We start from the raw sequence: 16173 nt of genomic DNA on the forward strand, positions 1-16173 counted from the left end.
TCTTTTGCGTTAGATATGTTAAATACATTTTTCATAAACGATAAGAATCGCTGGATAATTTTCTCACGTTATTCTCAGACTCAGCAAGAACAGTAAAACATGTAAACTGGTTGACTTTTAATGTGACATAAGACAAGGAAGCGACCGCTTTTATGAGCGGAAATGACGATGAATAATTGTAAAAGGTCAACAAAATACGACGGATTGTTAATGTAAAAAATCACATATAACTATGTATTTTAATATATAGGTTTGTGGATTTATTATAATTTATAATAAAATAATCTAATAAAATGTCTTTGTACATTTTTCAAAGCTAAATATACATCGGCTATTTCCGCCGTCTCCGAAATCTCCCGAGTACACACTCATAACCGAACCTACGGCAGTAACGCTGTTCTGGTCTAGAAGGCCAAATAGCGTCAAGGTGAGATTTAAATATTGCTTTTCATCTAGACTGAAGTGTGAATAGAGTTTTGTATAGACGTTTCCTTTGTGAATAAATGCTGGCATTATAAATGCATACGAAACCTGGGTAATTCATAGTAACGTTCTCCCTGTCCTTGACTAAGCTAACGTTACTGTGCTGCTGAGTGCTAGCCTGCTAACCAGTGTGTGTACAGATTGAAATGTCAACAGGACTGCTTTTACATTTTTGATTTGCATTTAATGAAGATGGAATCTTAACATATTAATTTATAAATATTATGCTTCATATTTGTAGAGTGCAAATAATTTGTTTTATTGCTGTTATAAAATGTTGGCTTTTGTCATTCTAATCATATAATTTCTTATGTCAGGTCTTATGTCACCATGTCGTGTTTTTAATGTGTGACTAATTTATAATTAATATTGTCATTTTCCTTCTGAAGTTCTGATTATTAGGATTCTTTTTTGCCTCCTTACTGGAGTGTCCTTGTATTTTAAATTACAGTGGCGTGTTTATCCATAGTTAACCTAGATAATGTACTGATCAACTTGCTTCTAATCACTTGGCATTTTCTCCTACAGCGACATGTTGCGTTTGCCAGCTGTAAGTCGGGCTTTGGCAGCTCATTCCATGGGCTCCATTGCCACCACCAACAATGGTAATTTGCTCTATACATCTCTCATTTTTGCCTTTCAAATTCAAGATGCTATTTTTTAGGCAACTTTACTGTCTTGTCAGTCGTTTTTTCACATCTGCTTATTTTTATGACAGTACGGACCTCCGTCCGGGCTGCGAGCAATATGGTTGAAGTGTTTGTAGATGGAAAACCTGTCATGGTGGAGCCAGGAACCACTGTACTGCAGGTAGTACATACATACATACATACATGCATACATATATACAGTGCTCAGGACATATAAGTACACCCCTCACAAATCTATCTTTCGTATTCATATTTCTAATAGGAAGCTATACAATATTATATTTGTGCATATACATTAGATTAGTGAGTACTGAAGTGAGTACTGAAGAGTACTTTTGTTAAAGAAAAATATTTCATCAGGGTGTCCGTGGGGTCTTAAAAAGTACTAAAAGTTGATAAATCAATGTAGAGAAATTTAAAGCCTTTAAAAAGTATTAAAAAGTCTTGTATGCTATTTTGCAAGGTATTAAATTGTATATCATTTTTGATTATTCAATGTATGGTTGTATGCTAAAGTTTGCCTGAATTTAATCTGCGAATGTCAGGATGCTGTGTAGTTTATGAAATTAATAAAGTTCTGCTAGATTTGACATAATGCGGCTTTGTTTACTGCAGTAACCAAGGCAACACCATTATTTCTGCAGGTCTATAGGCTGTATTATCTAGATTTAATGGATTTTTAATTCAGTAAATTAATAATGTTTTAGTTTTGGACTAGTTTCTTACATTAATATTTAGTAAATATACTGGAAGTTAAAATCTCACCAGTTTTTCTGTCTTAAAAGGTCTTAAAGGTCTTAAAAGGTATTGAATTTCCTTCTCTGATTCCTGTATATACTCTGTAAATACAAATTTAAAAAAGAGGAAACATCAAGAGAAGGAAAAAGATTGAAAAATTTAGTTGAAATTTTGTAGGGTGTAATTTAAAAAAAAAAATTATCTGCGCTAGTCATATTACAGGAACTCAAGGGAGTTTATACGATATTTCAAGTTAATTTAAACCATTTGGACACAAGACATTATCAAGTTTTCTATTTTAACAATTAGATTAGATTTGATTAATTGGGTTTATACAAGAAGCACACTGTTATTTTACATTTGATTATTGAATTTCTATATCTCAATACTGTTTTAGACTCCACCGAAAACCATAGTGTTTTTTATTTAATTTTATCTTTGCTTTATTGTTTTCATCTGTGCTTTAAATTATATTATTTTGTGTATTTTTCAATTGTTTTGAATATGTTTTTGCAGATGGGCTCCCCAACAAAATTATCAATATCAATGTAAAATAGTGATTTATTTATTTATTTTCTCCAAATAGTCATTTTTTAAAATTATATTCATATCGCAAAGAAAAACTAAATATTGCAGTGTCAGTTTTTTCCAATATCGTGCAGCTCTAATGTAGGATACTTATCAGTATATGAGAATACTTATCTTGTTATATGTGTTTTTTTTTTTGTCATATTGCTTAGCCCTAACTTTATGTAGTAACTGTACGTTTCATGTATTCTCGCACGCTAATTGTGTTTAGGCTTGTGAGAAAGTTGGTGTGCAGATTCCTCGTTTCTGCTATCATGATCGTCTGTCAGTGGCCGGTAACTGCCGTATGTGTCTGGTGGAGATCGAAAGAGCGCCAAAGGTAATATGCAGCATCAAATGCACTATAATTATGACATTATTGCTCACACATTTTCAAGGTTGTTATCAAAATACACTGCTTCTTTGTCCTTCATCAACAGCCTGTTGCTGCATGTGCAATGCCAGTCATGAAAGGATGGAACATTTTAACCAACTCAGAGAAAACACGTAAAGCCAGGTTTGTGTTGTCTCCTGCTTTATAGATATTTGCAAAACACACAGAGCTGTCAAAAAATTATTAGTGTATAGTCTGAGATGGGATAATGTGCCTCCTTTAGGCCCCAATATAATTTAAGCTAAATTGCGTAACGAAGAATTAAATCATGCCAAAATAAAGTTAATTCAGAGTTTTTTCAGGATTTTAAAATGGCCAAAGCAAAGTTGGTATACGTACTGTGTGATTTTGGTCAACTTTACAACAAGGTTCCATTAGTTAATGTTTGTTTATATATTTACTAACATGAATAATCCTTAAACAGCACATTTATAACAGCATTTAATCGTCTTTGTTAACATTAGTTAATGAAAATTAACTAATGTTAATGAAAAAGTTGTTCATTGGTAGTTCTTGGTAACTCACAGTTCAGTAAGGACATGTTGAATTAGGATCGGAAAAAAGCTGTACAAGATTGTTCATGTAATTAAATATATAAACGAATATTAACTATTGGAACCTTCTTGTAAAGTGTGACCAAAATCATACAGAATGTTTACCAGCTTCACTTGGGCCATTTTAAAATCCGGAAAAAACTCTGAATTAACTTTATTTTGGCATGATTTAGTTCTTCTGTATGCAGTTTAGATTAAACTAATTACACTAATAATTTGCTGAAACCTTAATGTACAGTGAATGAAACTAATAAAACCTTAATGTAAAGTGTGACCAAGATGTTAATTATGAGTTTATTACAATATAATGAATGATTTTCGGTTACTTAGATTGTCATTTAATATTGAAAAGATATTCAATTGCCTGTATTCAAATTGAAGACATAGTTTAATAATAGCACTGTAAATGCAGATTAAAGGATTTCACTCATGTAGGTTTTAATTATAAAAATAAAAGTCAGAAATTGTACAATTGTAGGCTAATCCATGAAAATCTGTGCCAGTGTTTGGATGTTAATCGTATCCCGCAGGTCTAATGTGATTTTTCTTTACTCATAAACAAAAACAATCATGTTTTAAACTTCGATATAAAACAGAATAATTGACATATATTTCACAAACAAATAATTAGATCGTTTACCCTTAAAATGGTTTAGACTGACTAAATCTCAAAAATGTTGATAGTCAGTGGAAATCATGTGTAAATAGGCCTGTCATGATAAGGAATTTTTGTTGTGCGATATATTGTCACAGAAATTGTTGCAATAAGAAATAATATTGTCATTTTGAGATCATTATACCACTGATGATGTAAGGATTATATAACAGCATAATAATGCAAATAGCCACAAACTCTTAAAATATTTATATAAGTTAAAAGTTAAAAAGGTAAATATCCTATTTTATATACTATTAAATGTTCTATTAGGTAAATGTTCAATTATAAACAGTCACCGGTTAGGTAGACATATCATTGTAAAATGGCTTTAATGCTATTTGTAAATGTAAATTGAAATGGCAAAAAAATACTGATCTCCAAGTATTGCACGATAAGTCGATATATTGATTATCGTGACAGGCGAATATTGTGTGAGTATTAGAAATAGTGTAGCCATTCATAAAAAGCATTGAGATTTTGTGTGATCACCGTGTCAGGATCACTGTGTCATTCTTCACATACGAGTGGGCGCAGGTATTGGAATCTGTTTGGCTTGAGTCTTCCAGTCTCATTCCCTTCCATTGATTTTTAGACATTAAAAACAGATATTTATGCTGTTTAATGTTGCAGACTGATATTTTCTTAATATATTTTCCCACTTATTTATAGTCATGAACACAGTTGTTTGTAGAGCAAGTTGTTTGACCTCTTTCTGCTGTTTATTGTTCCTAGTCATTTCTACCATAGGCAACTGAATTGGAAGTTCTAAAACAATCGCAAATAGAGCGCACTTCCCCATTACAGAATAAGGTCAATAAAACGGAATTTTTATCATGCGTTTCAATGCATTTATTTGTGTTTTTGTTTCGTCTTGGATAGAGAGGGAGTCATGGAGTTCTTGCTTGCCAACCACCCTCTTGACTGTCCAATCTGTGATCAGGGAGGAGAGTGTGATCTGCAGGTCAGAAAAGCACAGTTGACATTCAGTTGAGAGTCTGGGAAATGGAGTCATCTTTAATGCAGTTTTTAATCATCTTGTTGTTGTGCTGGATATACAGGACCAGTCAATGACGTTTGGCACAGACAGAAGCCGCTTTACCGAGGGCAAGAGGGCAGTGGAAGACAAGAACATCGGGCCGCTCATCAAAACAATCATGACTCGCTGTATACAGTGCACCCGTTGTGTTCGGTGAGTTGGAAGTCTTTCTGAAGAGTTTCTGTTGAACACAAAGGAAGATATACTGAAACAGCTATTGACTTCCATTATATTTTGGGTTCCTACTATGGATGTCAATGGCTATGGATGTCAATGGCTGATTATGATACGTTTACACATACCGGTCTGCAATACTCTTTTAAAGATCTCATTGATTTACAATACAAACTATTAGAATTTCACTTCCTCTTTTGTCATATAAATATCAGCATGTATTTTTGGTCCTTGGGTATGAGCTCCATAATTCTCCAGTGTCTTTCTTATGGCTCATTTATTGTATGTAATGCTACTCAACAAAAATATGTATGTAAACTTTTATTTTGTGTAAAGCTGTTAATTTATTTTATATTTCAAGCTCAAGCTCTACACAATGAAGGTAATGGCACTGGTCATGCATCTTTTTGTACAAAATCTAAATAATTTTATTTGTATCTTTGCAGTTTTGCCAGTGAAGTTGCTGGAGTTGAGGATCTGGGAACCACAGGACGTGGTAACGACATGCAGATTGGTACTTACGTGGAAAAGATGTTCATGTCTGAATTGTCTGGTAACATAATCGACTTGTGTCCTGTTGGAGCACTGACATCTAAACCATATGCCTTTACTGCAAGACCCTGGGAGACCAGGTACTATCCGGGGATGAATTGTGTGCTCTTTTGTTCAGTTTGATCTTTTAATTGTTAATTATGTGACCTTTTAACAGTGAGTTGCTTACATTTTTGTGCATTTTTTTCCTGTCTTTAAACATGCTTTCCTCACATGTCTACAGAAAGACAGAATCCATCGATGTGCTGGATGCTGTAGGCTCCAACATTGTGGTGAGCACCAGAAGTGGTGAAGTCATGAGAATTCTGCCCCGTATGAATGAAGATGTCAATGAGGAATGGATATCGGACAAGACCAGGTCAGCTCATGAGCTCTTTAAAGGGGACCTATTATACAAAAGTCACTTTTATAAGGGGTTTAAAGAAGTTTAAGTGTAGCAACTGTGTGTGACTGTAGCCAGTAGGGCTGCTCGAATATGGGAAAAATCAAAATCACGATTATTTTGGTCATAATTGTAATCACGATTATTCAAAACAATTATCAGTTGAAATCGAAATTATTCGCCCTCCTGTGAATTTTTCATTTTTTTTAATAAATATTTCCTAAATGATGTTTAACAGAGCAATTTTTTACAGTATTTCCTATAATATTTTTTCTTCTGGAGAAAGGCTTATTTGTTTTATTTTGGCGAGATTAAAAGCAGGTTTAATTGTTTTAAAGCCATTTTAAGGTCAATATTATTAGCCCCTTTAAGCAATATATATTTCTGATTGTCTGCAGAAGAAACTACTGTTATACAATGACTTACCTAATTACACTAATTAAGCCTTTGAATGTCACTTTAAGCTGAATACTATTGTCTTGAAAAATATCTAGTAAAATATAATGTACTGTCATCACTGCAAAGATAAAATAAATTATTAGAAATGAGTTATTAAAACTATTTTGTTTAAAAATGGGTTGAAAAAAATCTTCGTTCCATTAAACAAAAATTAGGGAAAAGGGCCGCTAATAATTCAGGAGGGCTAATAATTCTGACTTCAACTGTATATATACTGTTATTTTCCTTCCTGTAAATAAGAAAAGGGAAATAAATACAAAAGAATAAAAATATGAAAAAAAACTGTGCTTTAAGCATCTTAACTGTAAGAAAAAAAACTTTAATTATAGCCACAAAGGTCCTTCAGTCAAGAGCAGTGAGTCATTTTCTCCTTTTGTTGTTAATTAAAAATAAAAACAGTCGGCAGCAAGAATATTGCGCACTGTCACTTTAAGGACAGTGCAGTTCATATATGGTTTCTTTTTCACATGTCTTTTGATTCTCAACTTGTTTGTTTATTACACAAATGAGGGTTAATATGAATAATCCCTGAACACTACGCTCTGACACAAATGTGCATGTATTTGACCATTAAAGCGCTCTCATTAAGATGGCGTTAGATCTGTGTGCTCTGCTCGTCTCCGAGGCTGAGCGCACACACACAAAAGCATGCTCTCTTTCGCGTTTTTATTAGAACATGAATGATTCGAATGTACATCAGTGAATGATGCACATCCCGGGCTGCAAAAGTTACATTTCACTACATGCTTTTAGTAACATTCACGTGAAACTGAGCTTTGCAGAGCAACAAATGTGTGTACAATTAGAAAGGGGGCGGTATATGATGCAATAATCGTTTTATCTCAATTAATGTTTTTTCATAATCGTTAGAAGCCGAAACTGAATTTTCGATTAATTGCACAGCCCTAGTAGCCAGCATCTAATGGTAAACATTAATTCTATTTTTTTGTAATGACACTTTATAAAAACTCTGCTGAAACGCTTTGTCACTAAAAAGCCTAAAAGGGGCAGTTTTGAAGAGTTATAAAACATTATTTTTTCGGTATCTTCACATATACATTCTAGGGACATCAGAGACTTACATTTTACATCTTGTAAAAAGGGGCATAAAAGGTCCCCTTTAATATAAAAACACCTCTGGTTCACACACACTTATGCTTAGCCTGGTGTCACCATCTTTAAGGTTTGCTTATGATGGGCTGAAGAGGCAGCGTCTGACCCAGCCCATGGTAAAGGATGCTAGTGGTCAGCTGGTTTCCACCACCTGGGAAGATGTCCTTACGCGTGTGGCCGGAGCAGTAAGTGACTGCATACTATAAACCTGAAGCGTTCAAGAATCAGTTTAGTGTGATGCACTGTGACATTTGTAGACAAAAGTTTCAGTGGTTGGGATTTATGTTTTGCAGCTCCAGGGAGTTAAAGGTTCTGAGATTGGAGCTATTGCTGGTGGGATGGTGGATGCTGAGGCACTGGTGGCTCTGAAGGACCTGCTGAACAAACTGGACAGCGAGTCTCTCTGCACTGAGGAGATCTTCCCAATGGCTGGTGCTGGGTGAGTCCTCATAAAAATCTTTACACTGTCTGTCCTAATTTCAGTCATAATTATTTTTTGTTCACACTGATTGCAAGGATTTACTAGTTTATACATAGAAGTAATACTACTTTTATTGCAAACATCTATTTTGGCTATTACTCAAACCGGTTAGTTTACCCATTTTAAATGATGTAAATTTGCCATCACTTTATTTTAAGTCACATCTACCATATCCACCATTTATGAACATATAAATGAATAATTTGGTCTGCACCAATAGCCTAGTGGTAAGTGCTTCGACACATAGCACCAAGGTGCTCATGGCGACCCGAGTTCGATTCCCAGCTTGAGGTCTTTTGCCGATCCTTCCCCTATCTCTGCTCCCCACACTTTCCTTTCTGTAAAATCTCCACTGTCCTATCCCAATAAAGGTGAAAACCCCTAAAAAAGAATTATTAAAAATAAAATAAAACAAATAAATGAATAATTTGGTACAATGCACTTATTATGTACATACATGAACATGCATTGTACGTGTATTTCAAAATTATTTGCATGTAATTACACTTACACTTTAACCCTCCCTTAAACCTACTTATACCACCAAACTTGTCCCTAACCCTACATGTATCCCAGCTTAAAAAGCCCTTATAAATTGTCTGCAGTATCATATCAACACAATAAGTGCATTGTACTTATTTTTAGTACACAGTAGTTAATGTGACTTAAAATAGTGTAACTGGAAATTGTCATAATGTACTCGCCCTCAAGTTGTTGCAAATCCAAAGACTTTTGTTTACCATTACAACACAAATAAAGGTATTTTTAATGACTAGACATTTTAGTTCCTCCATTGAATTCCTTTCACTCAAGACACACAGTTAAAAATGTTTATCAACAGACCAAAAACATAAATCCACGTAAACTTTGATGCATGAAAACAGCTTATTGGTTCTTGAGAGAGTCTTTTTTCGACCTTTTTTCACATCAACATCAAACCAGCGAGCTTGAGCTTCTGTGACCAAATTAAGATGGTGTGAATATTTGCTGATTAATGTTCCTTTGAGAATAGAGGCCTACATTAATCTGTTCATCTCATAAACTAATCACAATTATCAAGATTATTGGATTAAACGACTCAATGTTTTTTAGATTTTAAAGCAACAGTCATGGGTGACATGAATCCAAGATTTCTATTAAAATATCCTCATTTATATTCTGAAGAAAACTTAATTTCTTATGTATTTTAAATGACTTGAGGGTGTGTAAATGATTACAGATTATTATTATTATTATTTCAGGAAGCACTAATCCTTATGACTTACTGTATGACTAAGGATATTTACTTGTGCAAATAAGTAACCACTTTGCAGTCACCCAGAACACCAAAGCAACTGTAATTTTGTTTGTAATTTATAAACTCAAAACGTTAAAAAACGTAGTTCCTGCTTTGCCTTTCAAGCTATTTTAACTTAAACATGTAACAACAGTTATCCTTATTGAATTATTGGTGGACTTGATTTCAGAAGTGCTGATTGATTTACTGATAATTGGCCCAGAAAAAAAAACTGTGATAATTTATTCACCTTTGTGTCATTCTAAACCCCTAAAACTTTCGTTTATCTTTTTAAATGCAAAATTAAGTTAATTTGAATGTAACCTAAAAGATTTCACTCCATTCATTAAAGCTCAAACTTAAAAATAAGAGTGTTTATAGGGATCATTTGATGAATAGATTTTATTTAGGCTTTTATTCACATAAAACATTAATCATCAGCACTTTTAAATATGGAATTAGTACTTTTAAATATGGAAAAAAAAACAGCTCATACGGTCTTGCTTGGCGCCAGTTAAACAAGAACATTTGTGCTTTGAATTCCAAGTGGTTAACTTTTACAATATCTTCATAAATAGTTTTAAAGATAAAAAATAATTGTGTAATGTACTTTTAATGGAGGGAAATATCTTCATTTATTGTTTAAAATATTTTGGTTTCTTGTCACAATTGATGACAGACTGTTCTTTTTTTGGTGTAACTATTCCTAAAGCATTGAAACTAATTCTGCTCTCTTGTCTCCTTAGATCCGACCTGCGCTCGAATTATCTCTTGAACAGCCGTATCACTGGTATTGAGGAGTGTGACCTTCTGCTTCTGATTGGAACAAACCCTCGTTATGAGGCTCCTCTCTTCAATGCACGTATCCGCAAGAGGTACAACCACTGCATGTTGTTTGCAACTGTTTTAACCATACGACTGGGCGTCATTTCACTCCACCTTGCTGTTTTCTTTTATCCCATTTTTTAGTTGGTTGCATAATGAGCTCCAAGTGGCCATGGTGGGTCATGATGTTGATCTGAGCTATTCTTACAACCATCTGGGTGAAACCACACAGGTTCTGCAGGACATTGCTGCTGGATCACATCCTTTCTGCAAGGTAGCATTATATGGTGGTGTTGAAGTTTGCTAGCTTTAAAGGGTTAGCTCAACCAACAATCAAAATTCTGTTATTAATTGCTCAACCTCATGTCATTACAATCCCCTAAGATCTTCGTTCCTCTTCGGAACTCAAATTAGCTCTCATAAATAACAATTATGTCTCGGGATGTCTAAAGTCCAGAATAGGTATCAAAAACTATATCATGGTTTTTAGCAAAGCCTGATATTTTCCTGCAGGTTTGACACAGACTAAACTAAACTGTCTGAGGCCAGTTTTACTTAATAATCCCTTGCCAAATCTCACCATGAGTGAGATGGAGAAAGTTCAAAACAAGGTCCGTTTATATGCTTCAGCTCTAAAACACAAACTGGTCTGTTAAATAAAATGTTGATATAAATAAAATTACAGGGAAATATTAAGTTTCAGAGTAGCCTATATTAGAATAAATAATTTTCCGTCACAATGAGCCAGGCTTTACAAACTATTCGCAACACTGAAAGTATTCCCCTTGGAAGAATAAACTCAGTTGGAAGTATGACGGAAAGCACTGAACTGAACGTGAACTTAACCACTTAAATATTCATCTGTGCTTCACAATAACTGTAGAATAGCTTCAGAACATTTGGGATATAGTAGGCCTACATGACAACTTTCTAGTGCCTGATAATAGGCTACCTTCATAACTTAGTTAATTTATAAACACAGAATATAGCACACGCGCAAGAACAGATTTGGATTGGCACCAGCTAGCGGATACCTGATCCAGCAAAAATATGCGGTATCAAATCCAAGTATCGGGGTCGGTGCATCCCTAACAGAAATGCAACGGTCTAATAACTATATAATGTTTTTATAGTCATTTATTAATTTAATTTAATATTTATATAAAAAATGTAAAGGCTGATGGATTTTTATTTGTATGTTATTGTTTCTTTAGCATAACTATTAATCTATGTTTGTGGGTTATGAATAAAATATGGTAATTCTAATAGTTTAATAAAAGTTTTGGAAATCACCAAGAGACCCCTCGTCAATGTCCCCTGACCTCCACTTTGGGAACCACAGCCTTGGAGTCAGTAGTGCAACATGCAAGCATTCTAATTTGATGCGAAAGACATAGGAGAACAAAATTGTTTTTACAATGGGAGCTTGGAGCTTTGTATGATTACAGTTGAACCTCTGAAGTCACAGCAAATGTTTTGACGATGTTTTTGCTACCTTTTCTGATTGTTGAACGTCTTTGGAACATTGCAGTCTGTGGAGGATGAGAGAGCTCTCTGATTTCATCTAAAATATCTTAAGTTGTGTTCTGAAAATTAATGAAGGTCTCTAAGGGATTAAAACTATTTAAGGGCAAGTAATTAATAACAGAATTTTGATTTTTTGGTGAACTAATCTTTTAAAATAGCTTTAACTGGCTAGTCATGCATTGTCCCCAAGCATGACAATATCAGAAACTACCCATTGAATTAGAGTTTGTATTTCAGGACCTCAGCCAAGCCAAAAAGCCTATCGTAGTGGTGGGTAGCTCTGCTCTTCAGAGGGATGATGGGGCAGCCATCTTAAAGGCTGTGTCCACAATTGCTCAAAATGCTCGGGCCAGCAGTGGTGTTGAGGAGGGATGGAAGGTTCTCAATGTACTGCACAGGTCAGCTATTGCCTACTTTGTCTTAGTTGTGATGTTCTCTGTGATTTAAAAGAATTGTGTATGTAGACTATTTTCTTTCCACAAGCTCTGATGTTATCATAAACACGTTTGTAGGGTGGCCAGTCAAGTGGCAGCCCTAGACTTGGGTTATAAACCTGGTGTTGATGCCATTCGGAACAACCCTCCCAAAGTGCTGTTTCTCCTGGGAGCTGATGCCGGATGCATCACCAGAGCAGACCTTCCCAAAGATAGCTTTATCGTTTACCAGGGTCAGTAACTACAGTTGTATTTTTTTGTGTTAAATGCCGCCAGGAATGCCCAAACTCGGTCCTGGAGGGCCGGTGTCCTGCATATTTTAGTTCGAACCCCAATTAAACACACCTGAACCAGCTAATCAAGCTCTTTCTGGGTATACAAAAACTTCCTGGCAGGTGTGTTGAAGGAAGTTGAAGCTAAACTATGCAGGACACTGGCCCACCAGGACCGAGTTTGGACACCCCTGAATTCAGAAATCTAAAGGTGAGCTGCTTGCATTCAATCATGTTAGTTTGGGTTTAATGGCATCAAATGCTTGTCCAGGTCATCATGGTGATGTAGGTGCACCTATTGCTGATGTCATCTTGCCTGGTGCGGCGTACACTGAAAAGTTTGGCACCTACGTCAACACAGAGGGCCGTGCCCAGCAGACCAGGGTGGCAGTTACCGCTCCTGGTATGGCACGTGAGGACTGGAAGATACTGCGTGCCATTTCTGAGGTAAACTTTTTATAATTTGTACTTTATAGGGATAGATTTAACAATTAAAATTTCCTCACCATTTACTCTCACTTAGGTGGTTCAAATTGTTTATGAATTTCAAGATATTCTGGAGAATGTTCAATGAATACTGTCATTGACTTCCATAGTATTCTTTGTTCTTACTATGTATTACAATAGCTATGTTTCCATCCAAAAATGCAAATGAACTTTATGCGCACAACTAGATTATCGCATAAAAGGCTTGCGAATCAAGTGGTGTTTCCAACTGAGTCAAAGTGAACAAAATCGTCACTTTCTGATTAACTGGTGCCAAATATCAACAGTAAAAACAGAATTTTCTGTGGTAGGAGAAGCTGTGTGAATCTTTTCTTCATTTAATAAATGACTTGCACCTCAGAAGGCAATCCTGACACGCAGTGAACACGCGGTGGCTTTTAAAGGCGCTTTTGACAATCCTGGAAGTAATTAATAATATAGTGACACTAATACTGAAATGGTTAAGGCGTTTTAGAATGACCAAAACAACATTTCAGATGTTTTACAGTGTGCTCAGCCTCCTGGTTTATCTATTTGCACACATTTTCATCATCACATGATCTCTCATAACAAAATCACATGACCTTTTTTAATGCACGTACTGGAATTTGTTCAGTGAAAGTGTTTCCATCGTAGTTTATTCGCATCTTTTCTTATAAAATAAAAGTTTATCCTACTCAGTTATCCGCATATGGTTTTTATGTGCATTTTCAAAATGTATGCGCATCTTGGCGTTTCCATCAACCTTTTTTTTTATACGCATTAAAAATAGGTGGAAAGAAACTAAGCTAATGGCTGCTTTAGAAGAAATAAAGTCAAACAGGTTTGGATCAAGTGGATTATGAGTAAATGATGACAGAATTTAAATTTTGGTGTGAGCCAAGCTGCTTTTACCATAAAACATATTTTGTTGGAATTTGGAAATTTGAATACCATTAGACAAAATTTATAAGGAGAGTACTTTGGACATTTTTTAAAAGGTACCACCAGGAAGAATCTTGAGTTATTAACCAAAAATTGAACTGAAAATCTTATTTAACTTTGAATATATTTTTTGTGAATTTTTTATTTATTTATATATTTGTCTGTGTAACTTTTTGTTGTGATATGAATTTGTTTTTATCATGTAATATTTTATGTATATCCATTTCACATTTCACATTTAATTTGCCATTAAATAGCCATAAGTTGACAATAAATATATAAATTAATAAATTTTTGGGTGAACTATCCCTTTAACAATAAACTATCTGTTCCTTATATTGTTCATATAGAGTTGAAGTCAGAATTATTAGCCCCTCTGTTTATTTTTTCTCCGATTTCTGTTTAACGAAGAGAAGATTTTTTCCAACACATTTTTAAACATAATAGTTTTAATAACTCATTTCTAATAGCCGATTTATTATATCTTATCATGATGACAGTACATAATATTTTACTAGATATTTTTCAAGACATTTCTATACAGCTTAAAGTGACATTCAAAGGCTTAAAAAGGTTAATTAGGTTAACTAGGCAAGTTATTGTGTAATGATGGTTTACACAATAAACCATCATTACATGGTTTAATGTAATGTATTAATTAATGTATTCTATTAATAAATGTATTCTAGCTGAAATAAAACAAATAAGACTTTCTCCAGAAGAAAAAAATATTATCAGGCATACTGTGAAAATTTCCTTGCTCTTTTAAGCATAGTTTGGAAAATATTTAAAAAAGAAAAAAATATGGGGGGGGGGGGTCTAATAATTCTGACTTTAAATGTACCTTGGCAGAACTTGGTCTATTATCAGAAATTAACTACAAAAATCAAACCTTATAATTATATAATTATAAGATATGATTTTATAAGGAAATGCAGTGGTTTAAACAAAAATAGCGAAAAAAAAGAAAATATTTTGTGAGTAGTTGGATCAAAAAAGGTACAACTAATTGCTTTCTAACTGATATTTGAGACGATTTTTTTTTATATATATATTTTTAACTCGCAAATACAAGTTTACAGCTTGCAATTATGAGATCCAAACTCTATGTCTACATATTCAAGGAGGGAATTTAAAGAGATAAACTTACAATTGTGCACATCCATAAGATAGAGCTGTATTCTAGAATAAAGTGCATGTTGTTTAGTGTAGATTCTTATTTTGTTGATTTTTTTTGTGTCTGTGTGTGTGTGTGTGTGTGTGTGTGTGTGTGTGTGTGTGTACTCAGTTGGCAGGAGTCACACTCCCGTATGACACACTTGATGAGGTAAGGAGAAGGCTGGCTGAGGTTTCTCCTAACCTGGTGAGATATGATGATGTAGAGGAAGCCAATTATTTCAAACAGGCCCATGAGCTTTCAAATGTAAGTGTTTTTTTCCCACTCTAAGTACAAATTTTGTTTGAAAATCTGCAGTTTGAACAGATCACTGATGTCCTTCTCTCTCCTCAGGCTGTGAATCAGTCAATGCTTGCAGCTCCTCTTGTCCCTCCTCAGCTCACAGTAAAGGATTTCTACATGACAGGTAGAGTAACAAATACATTAATTAAATTATTATTATTATTTAAATACAATAATGTAATGCTGTAGCCAAAATGCATGTCTTTCAACTTATTTATTTTTGTCTTTGATTGTCTTCCACCACAGACCCCATCAGCAGAGCTTCTCCGACAATGGCCAAGTGTGTGAAGGCTGTGACAGAGGGAGCTGCAGCAGTCGATGAGCCCTCAATTTGTTAAAAACCTTTCAGGCATACCAATCTGTCTGTAGTACTACGCACAAAAGTAGTCTTTGTCATGTATAGGAACGAACACATACCTGTTTCTGCATACTCCGCTCTCTGTGTTCTTGCACGGGCTTCACAAGAGCCTAATTAAACGTGCTCATATTTAAATAGGCTTTGAACGGTGTTGTAAAGTTTTCATTCCCACAATGAATCTGAATGAGGTCTGCTTTGTTTTGGAAAGCTCTTATTATGATGAATAAAATTGTATTATATCAGTATACTATTGTCGCCATTTACATCGCTGGGTATTCATAGCACATTCTCAGCAGAAAATCTGTGTATTTGGAGGCTAGAATGGAAATGAGAGGAGAAAAATGCTTTCTTTTAAATTTACTTACCCTAAA

General features: G+C 34.5%; 1 protein-coding gene across 1 annotated transcript; it reads left to right on the forward strand.

The window, feature by feature from the left end:
- Positions 1 to 325: 325 nt before the first annotated feature.
- On the forward strand, positions 326 to 16047 carry ndufs1 (NADH:ubiquinone oxidoreductase core subunit S1). The gene is made up of 19 exons (XM_056459664.1): positions 326 to 427; positions 1012 to 1088; positions 1202 to 1293; positions 2671 to 2778; positions 2879 to 2955; positions 4924 to 5005; positions 5103 to 5233; positions 5701 to 5886; positions 6030 to 6164; positions 7831 to 7945; positions 8054 to 8199; positions 10264 to 10392; positions 10487 to 10616; positions 12107 to 12267; positions 12382 to 12536; positions 12847 to 13022; positions 15274 to 15408; positions 15496 to 15568; positions 15691 to 16047. The coding sequence occupies exons 2-19, from the start codon at positions 1016 to 1018 to the stop codon at positions 15780 to 15782; spliced, it is 2196 nt and encodes a 731-aa protein (XP_056315639.1). The 5' UTR covers positions 326 to 427; positions 1012 to 1015; the 3' UTR covers positions 15783 to 16047.
- The last annotated feature ends 126 nt before the right edge of the window (positions 16048 to 16173 follow it).

The sequence above is a fragment of the Danio aesculapii genome, chromosome 6 (assembly GCF_903798145.1).
Source record: "Danio aesculapii chromosome 6, fDanAes4.1, whole genome shotgun sequence".
In the NCBI taxonomy this organism is placed as follows: Eukaryota; Metazoa; Chordata; class Actinopteri; order Cypriniformes; family Danionidae; genus Danio; species Danio aesculapii.

What these genes read in the sequence shown, in the direction of transcription:
- ndufs1 (XM_056459664.1), top strand. Translation starts at nt 1,016, where the DNA reads ATGTTGCGTTTGCCAGCTGTAAGTCGGGCTTTGGCAGCTCATTCCATG. An exon ending in CAGTGCACCCGTTGTGTTCG is followed by an intron (nt 5,234 to 5,700) that starts GTGAGTTGGAAG and finishes GTATCTTTGCAG; the next exon opens with TTTTGCCAGTGAAGTTGCTG. An exon ending in TAGCTTTATCGTTTACCAGG is followed by an intron (nt 12,537 to 12,846) that starts GTCAGTAACTAC and finishes ATGCTTGTCCAG; the next exon opens with GTCATCATGGTGATGTAGGT.